Source organism: Mesocricetus auratus, unplaced genomic scaffold (assembly GCF_017639785.1).
Source record: "Mesocricetus auratus isolate SY011 unplaced genomic scaffold, BCM_Maur_2.0 Super-Scaffold_100010, whole genome shotgun sequence".
Classification (NCBI taxonomy): Eukaryota; Metazoa; Chordata; class Mammalia; order Rodentia; family Cricetidae; genus Mesocricetus; species Mesocricetus auratus.
In genome coordinates, this window is record NW_024429194.1 from 28448533 (window position 1) to 28465906 (window position 17374).

Sequence of the window (17374 nt, forward strand, 5' to 3'; positions counted from 1 at the left end):
AGTTGCATCGTCTCCTCCAAGTCCACCTTCTTAGCAGTGGTTCGGAATCAGTGTTCAAGGGCACTCAGGTTGATTGTGGGCTTGTCATTGGCTGACCGTCGAAACTGAATGACAGATTTCATCATGGATCAAGAGCTTACATTTTTCATAGTATATTTTTAGCTATTGAAAGTGACTGGTACTTGGGGACTTCCATGCTTTACCACATGGGTCATTCTATGAGAGGAAGTTCAAAGATCTTGCTATGGTTAAATTGACAAAGCAAAGGTCTTGAGTTGTTTTTTTCTTAATCTGAAACATAGCTTAATATTTTGTAGAACTCTGAAATCTTTTTAATCTGTGACTTTTGAGTGTGAAAAGAAAGCTTTAAATGGTTCATAATGTTAGCTTTAAATGGTTCATAATGTTTGTGCAAGGACACTGCTATTGTGATTTGAAAGCTAAGTAATAAATTATTTCTAAGTTATGACATCCCTCTCATGGGAAGGTCCTTGACCTAGGATGTAAGCCACTGAGGACAAAATTCAAATGTAAGCACTTTGATTTTCACATTGTATCCTTCAAAACAATACTCTGTGTGTCAAATGCTTCCTTAGAAAGTGAGGCATCCAGTCAGGCATAAGTATTAACTCTTCAGATCTCACTGTGAGTGATGCCATTAGTAAGTCAATGTAGTGTTGTTTAATCACAAACAATAGGATGATGTTATTTCCAAGAAAATGCCTAGAAGTGGACATTGCCATGAGTCTCACAAAGACAAGTATTGTATGTTTTCTCTCATATGAAATCTAGAGACAGAAAGATCTGAAATAAAAAGAGAACCATTAGAAATTCAGAAGGGAAAATGGGAGAATAACAAAGGGTGGTAAAGAGGGTGAATATGATGAAAGTATATAATATACATAAATGGAATTGTTTTAATAAAACCTGTTTGAATAATTATACATGTGAATTAAAAATAATAAATGAAAATAACAAAATTAGGATAGCCCAGCAATTATAGCTCTTTATTTTAAAGAGAATATGTAGAGACCCCTCTCTGTGTTTTATTGTACCCAAAATATATATGCACATAAAGCCTTATATCTAAATGTTCAGAAGCATAGCCCCCAAATGGAAACAAGCAAACTGTCTACCAACTAATAGCTACAAGGAATTTGTCATATTCAACAATAATGGAGAAGGGCATATGGGTAGATGATACAATATGGATGAACCTTCAATACCTCATGCTAAACCAGTAACAAAGGACCACTGTTGTAAGAATATTCTCCCTGGCGAGATGAAGTAACATCAACCGTTCCTCATAAGGCCCAAGGACAAAACAAAGTACTATTCTATACATGTTTTCCTTTGGAGCCAATGAATTTATTATGCTCAGTTACAGACCATGAGTGAGAAATGTTTAGTGAAAGTATAGAAGACTCCAAAGAAACTGCTTTGGAAAGTCTCCACACAGTATGGATGATGGTTTCTCCATGGCCACATAAATGGAGCCCCCCTCATAATTTCTCCCACTTAATATCCTCTAGCATGTCTGCAAAACCTATAGACCATATGCAATTAGAACTGAGTTACATACAAATAGCTGGAAGGAGTGGATGGACGTTGGGTAAGGGTCCGCTGAACCTTCCCATGACATCATCTTGAGAGAAAGCCCAATGTTTATGGATTGACTCAGGTAGGCACGGCTGACTTGATGTAGGTGGGAATCTTTTGCCAAGAGGATAATATATAATGATTCCATTTAAATGGAATAGGTAGGCGTCGAAAGCAGACTAGTGGCTGGTTGCCATATACTGAGAAGAAGGGAGTGTGTATAGACTGCTAAGAGATAAAGGGTTTCTTGAGGTGTGATGAAGACATGTTAAATAGTGATGATGATTTCCCAACTCGGAGTATGATCAAAATCTATACAAATTTACACTTTAAGACAATAGGTTCTATGGCATATTAATTATGTCACTCAATAGTGATCTCATTATTTTATTTAAAGAAGGTTATCTAGGTTATGAGGTTAGAAGAGGTGTAGATAGTCAAAAGACAGAGCAACAAAGAGTCATTGTAGCCAGCAGAATGGCTGCTTAAACAAAACCACAAAAACTACCCAGTACAGCATTGAGGGAACTAGAGAGTAACAGAGCTACAGTCAAAGACACTGGATATTGTGAGTCTAAAACTGCAAATGCAGGCTTGGGGCCATCAGTTAAGAGGAGTTTTCCTTTTCAAATGCCTGACAATACACCCCTTATTGCCACCAGATGAGCTCGGCCGAGCTCCAGTGCGGTCTCAGATCTGTTCCATGCTACTGAACTATACGAATCGCGGAACAGAGCTTTATTAAAGAGAACAGGAAGTGTGTTGTGGCCAAGGCAATTTGTCGTGGTATGAAAACACCAACTTCTCAGAAAGGAAATTCTTTTTAAATGTATTAATACCCTTAACAAATAGGATTCTTCATACTTCTATTTTAACCAAGTTACTGGTGTTCCAACACAAGCACTTTAAACAAATATAAAACAAGTGGATGGGTACCAAAGTTTTGAAAGTTCTAACCTCATGGAGGCCTTTTGGTTTTTTTTTAACAAATGTTTCAGCTTTATGCTGAGATCATTAGTATGTCATGGCATGTGGACACATGTGTATTCACGTTCCTTCTCTTGTGCAGATGTTTGTGTTGGACAAGATAATTCCACATGCACAGAACTTGCAAAATAATGTCCTAGATTTATCACATGATTTCACAAGTGTGAGTGAGTCACAGTGATCTTATTTAGTAAAGCATCAGCAGCATTTTGTGACCACAGATCATCATGGGTACTGCATTTTGTGATCACAGAGCATCAGGAGTCCTTTAATGCATTGAAAGATTTCTAGCTTCGTGTGTTGCACATGGCTACTAACTTAAGTATCTGTGTGCCTTCATTATGCTAGATCACTGACGTAATAGCATGTGAGTCTTGATTTGTGATGCTTTCTGAAAATGAAGAAAGTAACCCCTGGGTCACTGAAATCTAAACAATCATCCCCAAGGCTCAGTTTAGACTGAGTTGTTAGTATTCACAGAGAGACAAACAATAAAGAAGCAGCTCGAAGGAGGAAATTGTACAAAGAAGTATAAATGAAAAAAATCTAGATAACTCTAGCCTGGCTTCACTGCACCCTCCACAGAAACAACCACTTCCTGGTCTGTCTGTAGTCCTCTGCTTCATCTGCAAGACCTACGCTTGCTCTCTTTGTCCTCACTTGGTTTAAGTTGGCAGTCCCAGCTCATACATCCTCTTGTCCATAGATGCCATGAAGTTCTGGAGTCTGGTGGCTCGCCCTGTAACTATGTTTTACGTTGAACATTACTTTTACTGAATGGAGTATCTGGAACACTGTGTTTTTCATAATTTTTAATCCTATGATCTTAGATTCATGTGACATTCTTCTTTCACAATGTCAAAACCCATGCTTTCCATGTACATATGCATGTGCGTACTCCCACAAACATATCCACATATCACATGCATTCACATGTGCACAGGAATACACAGATTGACACAATGCAAGCATGCACATATTACCTATGCACAGCACACAAACTTACAGCATATATACACACACTATAATAGCATACTCTTATGCGTAACCACAACCACATGCCCACAGTTACTGTATAGACACACTCATGCATTACACTAATCATACACACACACACTCACTGAGCCATTTACCACATCCATACATAGCAGAGACACTGATGTGCTCGCAAACAATCACACATACTTACCCTGAACATACACTACATACATACACTCAGGAAAAATTCAACAGATAACCGTTTAAGCACCCTACTGAACGTTGAGGTTATGGCCATGAAAACAACCAAATTGTTTTCCTATGTGGGACTTGTATCAGGGGGGAAGGGAGAATTTAAAGAAAATCCCAAGTCTGAAATTAGGATAAAAGGAATAATGGACACAATGCTGCTATTGGTAACAGAGCTGGCTACAACCCCAAGAGCTTATAAGGCAGAACTCCAAGATCTCCCTTATACCCATTTTTCCTAAGATGACAGTAGGTTTTGAGATTTTCATTTGCTTCAGTCACTAATCCAAGAGCATGCCTTCAATGGACCAGTTTATATAAACTGTAGCTTGTATCTCAAAAACTCTGAAGAATCATTTGTGTTTGGGGAATGTGTGGCATGAAAGCTATCAGTGATTGGCACCATGAGGGGTACTGTCATTTTCACCACATAACCATGAAAGTGTACAGAGTGAAGGAAGCTGGTGTCTATGATGCAATCATGTTGGTAAAATTATAAGCCAGAACCTAGAGACTCATCAAACAAAGACAGCCTTTGAAATTCTGTTCTGGATGTTTCAACTGGTACTTACCATATCAGTTTATGTGTACCCATTTACTAGAATGCTATTTGCGTAAATAGATATTTGTTTAAATTTGTGAAAAATCTTTTTTTATTTCAACAGAAAATAACATTTAAAACATGACCTTTTTTCTTCAAAGTGCAAGTTTTTTGTTCTTTCTTCCTCACCCAGATATGTTTGCACACACACACACACACACACACACACACACCCTAGAAGGGACTAAGTTTATGTGTTAACATTTACAATAGGATTATGTAAGCTTTTCAAATTTATTTTAACATGAACAGCAAGAACAGCCACAAAAGATTCTAATGGAAACAACTCACAACCACAGATGTTCACATTTTTTCCTCTCAGTAATAAAATTGGTCTTAAAACCGTGACCTACACAGACAAAGCAATAATTATGGGAAAGCTCATCGTCATGGTTTTAGGGCTACTTGGCTGTTTCTGTTTTTGTAGGGATGAAAATCGTAAGGGTTGTGGAAGCTTCTCCACCCAGCTCTATGACAATCTGCCCTTGTGTTTTGGGATATCTGTCCATTCCACGCTTTCAAGATGTAAGGCTTAATTTCTTTTCCTTCTTCCTCCCAGACAGCCACAGTTTCTTGGGATATCCGAACACTGTATTCAACAGTACCAGAAGAGGCAGAGCACAAAGCAGAAAGTTTGCTGGTGAAAGAGGTAAGTGTGGTGCTATTTTTCCTTGCTCTCTGAAGCTTTTGCTCCGGCCGCCACCCACCACATCAGACAATCACAACACTCTATTCTATTACTCTCCTCCCGCTGGTTCATCTGCAGAATAGATGATCTCAGTCTCCATGTCCATTTCAACCTTTGTCACTGCTGTGTTGTCTTCCAGATTTCTGTAGACATGCTTGATTATATGGTAACTGCTCTGTTTTAGGTCTCTCTTTCATTTGTTCTTTTCTTTAAACTTCCACACTGAGAAGTATTTGACTGTTTTTTTTTAATAGAAAGATCTGGTTTTGTTTTACTTATTCATACTTTGATGTAAAACAAAGGTGGCTGTATTCCATGAGAGTGTTGGAGTGTGGAGTATCTGTTTTTAGAGATATAGTTAGTTTTGCTGGGTGCTATGAAAAGAGCTGATGATAAATTTCTCTGGACAGCTTGAGGGACTGATTTAAAACTCTGTTGACTACATATACTTGAATTCAGTTGGTGAAACAACTTCTTCATCATCTAAGCAGACATCAGGCAGCTTTGGGATTGGGCCAGCATACAGCAGTTAAGTAACAAAACTTCACTAGATGAAATCAGCTCCTCCTTTACACACAGTAGAGGGTAAGAATGCAGTCTAGCATAGGTTAACAGGTAGAGGAAGGGTCTAAATATTTGTTTTATTATAAGAAAGTGGCATGTCCTGATTAGGATTCAGATGGAATTTAATTACCAACTTGGAACATTAAACTAGGTCCTCTTACAGTAAAAACTGCAGTCTCTTTATAAAGACCCTAGATATGATTGCTATATTTAGTTCCTGATACCTTTTGGGCTTGTGGTAGAGAAAATTAGAATGTTCAAGTACATTTGTTTTTCTTAATGTTAATTGCTGGTATATTTAACATCTTTTAAGCTACTAATTTTAATATGAATGACTAATTCATCAAAATCTGCATGGTAATTTCATTTTCAGGTTTGTAGTTATTTGCAAATGATTAGATTTTTCTTCTTTTCAAATAAGCATATTATGTCCTGAGTTTTTGTCTTATTGTATTATCAAATATTCCTAAAATAATGTTGGATAATAATGCTAATATTGAATGTACTGTTTTGCTGTCTGATTTATTTTTATTTTGGGGGGAAGCCAGTATTATCTTTTCCATTTTATAAAATACTGGCTTTCACATTGGTTTCTGATATTGCATAATTGTTTTTCAAAAAATGTCTTTCTTAGTCCCTTTGAAGTGCTTATAAATGGTTCCCTTTCACCAGAGCATCTAACCAGTCTATTGACATTCAGCCTCTCTGATATAATTCAGCACTGAAATAAAATTAATACATTCTTTGCATGTTTATTTGCCTTTCTGATATGAACTTTCTTGTCCATATTGTCTTATTACCCTAGTAAGCTGCTACTTACTTATTACTCTTACTGCTGTTTTATTACAAGCTTTTGTATCTATAGGCATGAGTAAATTTTGTATTTTATGCATGAACAAATTTGTATCTATAGACATGAGTAAAATTTACTTCTGGCTTTCACTTCATTCTGTTGGCATTATAGAAAAATGTAGCTTTAAAAAACAATTTGGGGATACAACTGTAATGTCTATGGTAGTTAAAAGATTAACTAGATACTACTAAAATTATTGGGGAACAAAAGCACAAGTGTATAAAGATGTAATGAATGTAGAGAAGGAATCCCACATAGCTTCAAAAGCCCTGATGCCATGGGTACCACTGGACGGTCACAAATTCATCATACAACAAAGACTGTGTACCAACAGCAGCAACAGTAAAAGCCATGTTGAGTGAGCCAGATTTGCTTGCTGAAAATAAAACCAGTGAGGTCAATCTTAGATTGCTCCTCTCACACATGCTAGCAAAAGAATGCAGTAGTTTAACTACAAGTTTCGCTGGGCCAACAGCTCCACAAGAATCCCCAGTTGCACCCAACATGCTGGCGTCTGCAAAGTTCCCAGAGTGCTAAATGAAAAAAGCTATGACAATATGTTAATGTTTCCAGTACCTACAGTTCAGTTAGCAATGCTTTTGTGTGTGGCCACTGCCTGTGAGGAACTCAACTCCAAAGTTGATCATCTTGCTCTTTTTGTGGAGTTTCAAACTTGTTTGCTTCATCAATGGATTAAACAAGTTTTCATAAACAAGAAAACAAATATGCCAAATCGAAACAAAATGGAGAAATCATACTTTCTCTCTATTACACAGTAAACAAACAAGGGAAACAAAATAGTGCCCGGGGAAGGTGATTGATTAGCTAACCGGAAAGACAGCCCCCAGAGGCCAGCAGCAAAGACCATGCTGGCCATTTTAGGAGGATGTTATGAAAGTCCTGTTGCCCTTATCACATAAGAAGTTCCACCTGAATAAAAATTTGAAATAAAAAAACAAAAGTCACTAAAGTGTAGGAAAACATTTTTAAATGGAAACAAAGAAAAAAGACAGATTTAACTCAGTAAAGTTTAAATTTTTGTATGACAGATGGTATCCTTAAGTAAAAAAGAAGTTCAAGTTATCACCTACAACTCTATGTATTTTTTTCAAATATATGTACAATGCATATACATTCCTAACAGTCAAAATTCAACAAAAGTTTTAAAGGGTTTTTTTTATTTAGTTTGTATGTGTGTATGTGTGCCTGTGTGAGTCGCTATGTAACATGAACATGCAGGTGCCTGGGGAAACAAATAGAAGGCAGCAGACCCCCAGGAACTGGAGTTCTATATAGCTGTAAAATGACTGAAATGGGTGCTGGGAACCAAACCTCGGTCCTCTGCAGGAGCAGTTAGTGCTCCTATCTACTGGGCCATCCAATATCTACAGATTTTTTTTTTTTTGGTTTTTCTTTGTTTTAGAGGCTGTTGGTCTAGCCCGGCCTCGAACTCACAGAGATCCGCCTGCCTCTGTCCCCTGAGTGCTGCAGAATTCTACAGATTTCAATGTGAAAAACACAACCCAGGAGAATATAAGCAAATGCAGTCAGCCAACAGATATATACTAGTGGTCATGGAAGTACAAATAGAAGCAAATTGTATATGTGATAACTGAAAGACAAAAATTAAGATAAAATTATTTTACCATGGCAACAGTACAGGGGAAAATGTCATTACAACAGTGTTCAAGGTATATCTATAGCTTTTGACGTGTAACCCATAAATAACTTTAAAGTGTCAAGTAGTATACACATATGAAATAAGCATAAACATATGTAGATATGATTGTAATCAATGCTGATTTGGAAATTTTGAAGTATCAATAAGAATTCTGTTTAAAACATTTTCTTGCCAGGCATTGGTGGTGCATGCCTTTAATCTCAGCACTCGGGAGGCAGAGGCAGGTGGATCTCTGTGAATTCGAGGCCAGCCTGGTCTACAGAGTGAGTTCCAGGACAGCCTCCAAAGTAACACAGAGAAACCCTGTCTCAAAAAAACAACAAAAAAAACCCCCAAAAAACATTTTTATCATATATATATATATATATATATATATATATATATATATATATAATAAATGGCATTTAAGAGCCAGACGTGGTGGTACACACTATTAATCCCAGAAATCAGAAAGCAAAGACTAGCCTGGTCTACAAAGTAATTTCCATGTTAGTCAAGATTACATAAAGAAACCCTGGCTTGAAAACCAAAAAAAGGGGCCTGGAGAGATGGCTCAGAGGTTAAGAGCACTGGATGTTTTTCCAGAGGTCCTGAGTTCAATTCCCAGCAACCACATGGTGGCTCAACGACCCTCCAAAGGAGATCTGGTGCCCTTTTCTGGCCTGCAGGTATACATGCTGGCAGAACACTGTATGTATATAAAAAAAGAAAAGAAAAAAGGAAAAATTTTATGTGTGTATGTATGTACACATATATATTTACATATATGTGTATTTAAATATCTCAGTTTTGATGTCTGAAAAAAAGCTAGTCACAGATTGTGAAATCTGATATCATTAAAGATATAAAATGCATAAATACATATACTAGTATGCATTCAAAATATTAGGTCTTGTAGGGCAAAAGATAGATATATATGCATATACATATATATGTGCGTATGTATGTATATATCATAACTCTGTGTTGTTATAGCATTAAAAGTGAATTTTTCAATTAAAAATATTTTGTGAGTAATTAATTAGAATTTATTTTTAAATAATGCCAGAATTAGAACCCAACCAAGTCTATGGCCAATGAATCCACATCTCAAATCCCATGGCCAGTTCAAAACCTCCACCACCAACCTCTGATACCATTAAGCGTACACGTTTAACATTATTGCCTGGAAACCAGATCTGCTCAGCATAGGAGAACTCCAAGGAGTGTGGGGCTCCTCACTGTCAGAAGTCCCATGTGTGCCCAGAGCCACTGCACCAGAGCTTTCAGAGCTCTTGCATTTCTCGAAGGTCACCTTCCGTTGCCAACAGACCGCAAATCTGCCTTTCTCCTGTTACTCTTCCTGTGGAGAAACTTCTTACCTTTGCTTTTGTCCCACTTTAATTGTCACCTCCGACCACTTGCAGGCTTCTCCCTCTCCTACTCTCAGGTCCCTCTTCTTCAAAGGGAATTCCTCCAAAGAAGGGAAACTTGGGAGAAATCGTTTTATTTTCTGCTAATTTTTCTGCATCATCTTCTGCAAAAAGGGCCCTGAGTTTGGTTTGAAAGATGGCGATGATGCAGAGCCTGTGCTTTACAGTCTGGGAAGCAGGAAAATCCTACTTACAAGTGTCCCCATTAGCAATGCAGCATCAATAGTCAGGCCCGCCTGTGGGTGGCACATCAAAAGAAAATGGCTTAACAGAGAGCTGCTTTAAGATGGAGAAATGCCCCCAGAGAATTGTGCTGGCAAAAAAAGCTTGACCTCAAATAGTAATAGCAGCCAATCATTATTGCCTACGTGCTTTGTGCCAGATATGCATCTAAATCATTCACTTATAATTACAAAAAATGTTACAACAAAGCAGCATCTTTTAGAAACATTAAGAAACTGGGGCAGGTAGCATCATGCAGATAGTATCTGACCTCAGGCCACTGAGCCCAATCCACTGGACTTTTGATTGACATGCAAACTGCCAATTTCAAATTTCATCCTAGTAACCCCTGGAAGCAACCTGCTCTAGTGACTGGGCTGTAGCCTCTGTCCAGGCTATTCTTGTCTATAGTCAGTAGACTGCATATTTGGGAACACCACTAGAGTTGCTGAAACCAGATAAAACTAGCACTGAAGGGGGATCAGACATTTGCACGGTTTTTGCAGAAGCTCATCTGTTTCACCATGGTTGCTGCATTAAGCTTCCTTCTTGGTCCACCCTGTATTAAATTGCCCAGGGACTCCATGTGGTGGCAAGGACAAATGTCATGGTTGCTAAGCAACAAAATGGAAAGAATCTAGTTTCAATACATCCGGCTCAATAGAAATCTTGAGTTCCCTCTCACATTACTCTACAGTGACAATTCATAGCCTCTTGTCAAAGGCAGCAGGCATTCTTTTCCTTAGTCTTGAATGACTTCATATTTTTAAAGGGAATTAAATAAAATGAAGCGTGTCTCCCTTTTTTGCATTGTCTGTTTTAATATCCTCCCTGCCTAGCAGAGTAAGCTTAGCTGTTTCCCACACAAAAGCATGGGCTCATTTCACATGTACAGTATTGCCAGTTATGCAAACATCCAGACACAGTTGAGCAAAAATATACATATAGGACTGTGTTTAAGCATCCTGTGACACAGGTATTACTAACTCATTTTACAGTCTCATCCCTAATGGTTAACTTGCCCATGTGCACAGAGAGTGATAACTCAACTTCTGCTTACTCTGGCCCTGGACTCCAAATTCCTTTAAACCGTGTTCTTGATCTTTCCACTGATAACAAAGAAACGTACCATTTATTTTGACATGCCTCAGTTTCTCCATCTTTATATAGGACTACTGACCTAGTGATATGATCCTGAAAGTAACACTAGTAACACTAGCAAAGGTAAGGGAAACAAGAGCTTGGGAAAACTATCTGTATCTGCTCCTCCAAATTCCCTTACATCTGCTTCTATAACCATTAAAACCAAGTGAAATCAAGTGCTCCTGGGATACCATTCCCATTAGGGAATAGGGAAGTAAAGGAGTCTATATATAGAATTCAGACTTCCTGAACAAAACTTCTAAAGTAAAGTTTCTATTTAAATATGCACCAAGGAGTAATACAGAACTGGAGGTTGAGCCCACTAATTAAAACTAAGCTGCTGGTTTATTCTCTAGTAGCAAAAGAAAATGAAGAAACAGCAGATTGAGTAATATGATGGCTCAAAAGAAAACGGGCCCTGGGAACACTTTTGATGAGTGGATGAGGGAAATAGTGGCTAAATAGTAAGGTTTCAAGTTGCCTTGTTACCAAAGCCTGTTCAGTTAATGGAACCCAACCTCTCTACAAGAGCAAAATCAACATAACATAAGAAGAAAATTATGAAGTCAAGAATCCACATCTTACATTGATCCTAGCATGCAATACTTAGTAACTAGAGTGTTACAGAAACAATAGTTTAAAACAGAAGTAAATTTCTACATGTCTCTAGCTAGAGTATACCTAGACATAATGGACATGGTCATTATGTGGGCAGTGCTGAGTTACCATGGACAGTTCATATTTTACACAGGGGTTCCTAGCTTAGAAATAGTGGAATTCTCAAGGAAGAGAAGGAAAATTTATGACTGAAGAGAAAATATGAATCATGCTTAAGGGAAGCAAATTTAAAGAAGCTACAGAAACTTCACACTGAAAGCTTAAAGACCTCCTAGGTTGAATTGAAGCACAGGAAATGTCATGCCACAGGGTGTTCTGTAGAAATCCAGTTCATCAAGGTATTACAGTATCACACACACACACACACACACACACACACACACACACACACAGGAGAGAGAGAGACAGAGAGAGAGACAGAGACAGAGACAGAGAGAGAGAGAGAGGGAGAAGGAGAGAGAGAGAGAGAGACTTTAATTAGTGGACATCCACTCAAATCATTTTAGAAGGAAATATGTTATGAACCATTTTCCAGATTTATTTGACCATTGATAAAGCAATCTGTTTTCTCCTAGTACCCTGAGAATCACATCTGATAAACGCTGGCCTCCAGCTGATCCAAAATGATCACCCTGAACTAAGAAAACCCAACATGCAAGCTTGTCTCTGGAGCATCTGCTAATAATGCAAAGGAGGATATTAAAACCTCCAAAGAGCAAACAAGTGGTCATTTCTTTTCATAACCAAACCTCCACTGTTAATTCTTAGTGTTAGTATCAAAACATCTGCTTTTGTCCAAGGGTGTCTTGTTACTAGAACACAATTCCCAGAAAGCATCTGAGAAAGTTGTTCTGTGGACTCTCCCCCATCAAGAGAACTGTGAGAATAAACAGAGCCAGCTCCATGTTTACAGACAATAATAATGACCAGAAAGGCCAGATAAACTTTTTCAGATATTAAATATCTCCTCTCTACCCCGTGTCCAATTAACAACAGGCTTTCTGTTCTCCTAGAAGTAAGTTTGGATCCAGGAACATCAACAAGCCTTTAATGCTAGCATTTGAGAGGCAGGCAGAGCTCTGAGTTTGAAGCCAGTCTGATCTACAAAGGGAATTCCAGGACAGCCAGAGCTATGCAGAGAAACCCTGTTTTGAAAAAAACAAACAAAAAAGAATTAAAGAACTGACTTCTGTTCTTAAATATCAGCCTACAAAAAAATTTTACATTCCTCATTATCTGTGTGAGTTGGTTTTTACGATTGATAGTTTAATTAATGAATGAGATCCTTGATTCCTGCATGAAGGTGTTGCTGGAAGTTGAAAGATGTTTCATTTGGTGTATACTTTTTAAAGGATAATTTATGAGTAAGGTCTATTTTATAGCCTTGAAATTTTAATGGAGATATTAAAAGTCTGTTTTCTATTTTTGGCCTGCTCTCATTTGCATGTGATGGCTATATTTCTATCATAGCTAGACCAAAAAGGAGTAGGGTTTTACAAAGCAAACAGTTAGTGCTCTATTACAAAGCACATAAAATATGAAGGTAAAATAAATGCATATAGAATTCAGTGATATCAGGGCAAAACATACCAGGGAAAGTACTGATAAAAATATTGGAGGCAAATTTGTCATGTTTCACATTAATAGCCTGAAGAAATTAACTTTTCGTTCACTAAAATCTTGAGAACATTAGTTTTGGTAAATACAAAAAACAGGGCCATTCAGATTAAAAATTGGCTTTTTCATCTGCACAATAACCCCCTCCCATAGAATGTTCATCCCTGGATAGAAACTCATATGGACCATTCAGAAACCTTGGAACATGAGACTATACATTCTCATTTTGGGTTGGAATCAAATCTTTTAGTCATGTTGAATTATAACCCGTCTCATGTTTATATAAGAAGATTGGTGGGATAATAAACAATTGTCAAAGTATTTTAACGTCAGCTATTACTCATGCCCTAAAAAGTTACTGGTAAGGTCTTGCAAAGGGATAACAATATGTATTTCTAGGCTAAACTCAAATCTTATTTGTGAAAGTTCATCTGATTGTACTAACAGAATGTGTTTTCGAGAAGAGAAACCAGTATTTTGACTAATTATCAACTTACAATTAGCAGAGCCACTGAGAGACCCTTCGGGCTACTATCAATTTTAAATAATGAAACAAAAAGAAAACAAAATGGAAATGGCATTGATTTCTTTCTCTTGTAGTGAGACATATGGCATTCTGTTCACAACAACCATCCTAAGCTTGCATCCTTACTTATATCTAATATCATGTAATATTTTTAAAAACAGAATTCAAGTTCAGTATATGAGATTGTTCCATGCTGTCTGACGCTATGTCGTGCCTATATCACATTGTTTGTGGTGTCTAAACTCATTGGTTTTTCTTCCAAGCTGTGTTTACAAACTCATTAGCTGTCAAACTTGTTTTTATAAGGCAGAAATTAATTGTTGTGCATAAGGGGAACATATAGTGTGGGTGATCCAACTGAAGAAGCCATTGTTCTCTGTGCCTTTTATTCTGTTTCTACACTAACCATGGATTAGGTGAGCACATATCCTGCTATGTAAGAACAATATCTTGTTCTGTTGACCTGGCTAATGGTACCCATGATCCCCCTGAAAAGTCTCATGTAGGCATTAAATTACCACACCATCCTTTCAATATGTAATTTGCCTCAATTCACTTAATTGCATAATGCTTCGTTTTCAACATGCATTCAGTAGCCACGGCATGAGTATAAAAAAGTTGTATTTTACAAATGTAGAATTACTCAGTGAGAATGAAGAACCACATGGGTACATTTTATGGCTGCATTCATTTTTCTGACAAAAAAAAAGCCTACTTGTGTGATTAAATAAACCTCCAGAGCCAGAAGGGAAAATAATTTTATGACTAATAAGCCATTTGTTTGTTACCTCTTTAGTGCTGTGCAGCCAGAATCTAATCATCAGCCCTTTGAAGAGGTTGACAAATTGTATTGCCAAACAGGAGTTGCTAGTTCAGGAATTGTAACATGATTTGAATTGATCCTGATACTTCTCGGAAGAGGAAGAGAAAGCAAAAAAATGAAATGTTTTCTTTACAACACTTCAGGGTGTCGCCACTAGCTGCCCAATTTTCTAAAGTATTTAGATTCTTTGCTTCAATCACTTTTAAAAGAAAGAGGCTATTCATTGCTTTAGTTTGGATATAAAGGGCTTGTTTGTTTGAAGAGTTGGGACCCAGCAAGTACCACTGGTTTGAGAGGTTACAGAACCTTTAGGAGGTGGAATGAGCTAGAGGAAATGGGTCACTTGGTGACAGGCATTGAATATTGTATGCAATCCCTGCTTCCAGAACTTTCTATGCTTCTTTGTTTATGGAGATGCAAGCATACAGTGTCAAATTGAGATGTGTGCCTTCCTCACCTTGGTAGACTGTGGACTGTTAAACTGTAAGCCAAAATAGCCCAGTCCTCCATTGAGTTTGCCTCTTCTCCTATAATTGGTCACAGTGTGGGGAAAAGTAATTATTATTATGGCTCAAATACACATTAAATATCCCCCAAAAGTAAAATCCTGTGTTAGAGTGGAAACTGCCTATGTGTGGGGGCTGGAGAAACGTCTCAATGGTTAAGAGCATTTGTTGATCTTGCAAAAGATCTGGGTTCACTTCCCAGCACCCACATGACAGTACGTAACTATGTGTAAATCCCATTCCAGAGACTTTCACACTCTTTCCTGGCTTCTGCAGGCACCAGGTAAGTATATAGTATATAGTATATAACTAGGATTCAGGATCATACACATAAAATAAAAAGATGGAGGCTGGAGAGGTGCCTCATCAGTTTAGAGCACTGGGTCCTCTTACAGACTTAGCTCAGTTCCAAGCACCCACACCACAGCTAACAACTACCTGTAACTCAGTTCCAGGGTATCTGATGCCCTCTTCTGGCCTCTATGGGCACTACACACACATGGTTTATACACACAAGCAAAATGGCCACTCACAAAACATAAAATATTTGAAAAATAAATGAGTCTATAATGTGTATGAGTTACTAGAGTCCACTGTTTGAAACTGGGGCCTAGTGACCTGGATGAGAGTAACCAGAACCAGGCTACATTATCACTTGTGATGGATTCTACCTGGTGAAGTGTTTCTTTACCTCATTTGGAATTCACCTGTGGTATTTCTTATGATACACACACACACACACACACACACACACACACACACACACATATATGTTGACTACAACAACTCTACAGAGATTCCAAATTTGTGACATTCAGGTGAAACTCAGCGACCTCAAAGGAATCATGGGCATGTTTATAAAACACTTGTCATAACAGTTAAAAGCCTTTGACCTCGTCAGCTTTAGCTAGGATTTTTGTATCTAAACACAACACAGGCAGAAATGATGAAAACTGATGCGCATCAAACAAAGAGATAAGTAAGGGAAATGTGCAGCAGGACATCTGAAAAACCTCCACCAGCCCTTGCTCAGTCTTCCATTTTGAAGAACACTGTGCCAGCCTGCAAATGAAAGGAGTGGGGAGCTTGTGCTTTGACATGGGACCAGGTACCAAGGGTGAGAAAAGTCCAGAGGGGAAGCAGAAACCACTGCCTGGTTGTAACAGGTAAAACTATTCTGTGACTCTAGATTTCAGCTTTGCTTTTAGTCAAAGAGATGCTGTGGCCACAACCATAACAGTTTTTAATGACCATCTTAGAGTGACTGTTTGGGCTGCAACGAAGAATACAGAGTGATTTCCTATGCATGTCATTTGAAAGTGAAGTGCCATCACTGGGTAGGAAGAAGTGATGTGTTTGTAAAATGTACCAGCTTCCACAGAATCAGAGAGATTGCAGGTTGAGAAGGCTTCTCAAGAGCCATCCAACCAATCGTGTTATACCTACCCACCATGTAAGTGAAACCCGGCCAGTAACTGGAGAAGAAATATGATGAAAACAGAATTCTTCAAGATCACTGCTACTTTATCTCCCCAAACTCTACTTACACAAGCCAAGGAAAGCAAGCTGTTATTGGCAATTGAAATGAATGTGGATTGCAGATGGGATCAAACTGGAAGGAAGAATTGATGTTTTGTTTTGTTTTTATTTAATTTAAATTAGAAACAAGTTTGCTTTAGATGTCAATCCCAGCTCCCTCTCCCTCCTCTCCTCTCCTGCCCCCTTCAACCTTCCCCATACCCCTCGTCCAATCCCCACTCTACTCTCCAAAGAGGGTGAGGCCCTTCGTGGGGGATCTCGAAAGTCTGTCATATGATCTAGGGCAGGGTCTAGGCACTCCCCTTATTTTTTTAAGCAGGTTTTTGTGGAGTACTTTTCCTATGCTAAGTGTTGTACAAGAATTATTGTATTTAGTCCTCGTGAAATCTGTATTATTAGATGAATACTGAAACTTAGAGTTACTAAGCTATTCAATTGAGATGCCCTAGATAATAAATAACACAATGACATTCAAAACCAGACATGTCAGTGTCTGGGACAGAAACAAAACACCATCAAACTTTCAGAATTATGGACCAACTGTAAAGAGAAGCTTTTTCCTTGACAGAAGCCTTCCCGCCAGTCTGGTTCTAGAGCCGCATCAGTCCCAAATAAACACACAGGAGACTATATTAATTATAAAGCTGTTGGCCTTGCTTGTTTCTTACTGGCTAGCTCTGACTTAAATATTTATCCCATAATGGTTAATCTAAATATTTCTCTTACCAGAGAATAGTTCCGGGTTTCCTACCCCATGGCGTTATATCT

The 17374-nt window shown here is 38.0% G+C and overlaps 1 protein-coding gene across 15 annotated transcripts in view; it reads left to right on the forward strand.

Annotated features, from left to right (window-relative positions):
- Dock10 (dedicator of cytokinesis 10) overlaps positions 1 to 17374 on the forward strand; it is a 186217-nt gene that overhangs the window by 57988 nt on the left and 110855 nt on the right. For all 15 annotated transcript variants that reach the window (XR_005879873.1, XR_005879874.1, XM_013122369.3 and 12 more), the window contains exon 3: positions 4974 to 5063. Coding sequence is in view for 13 of the 15 variants with exons in the window: in XM_013122369.3 (XP_012977823.2) it covers positions 4974 to 5063 (90 nt within the window). In the remaining 2 variants the exon portion in view is untranslated. The remainder of the gene's footprint in view (positions 1 to 4973; positions 5064 to 17374) is intronic.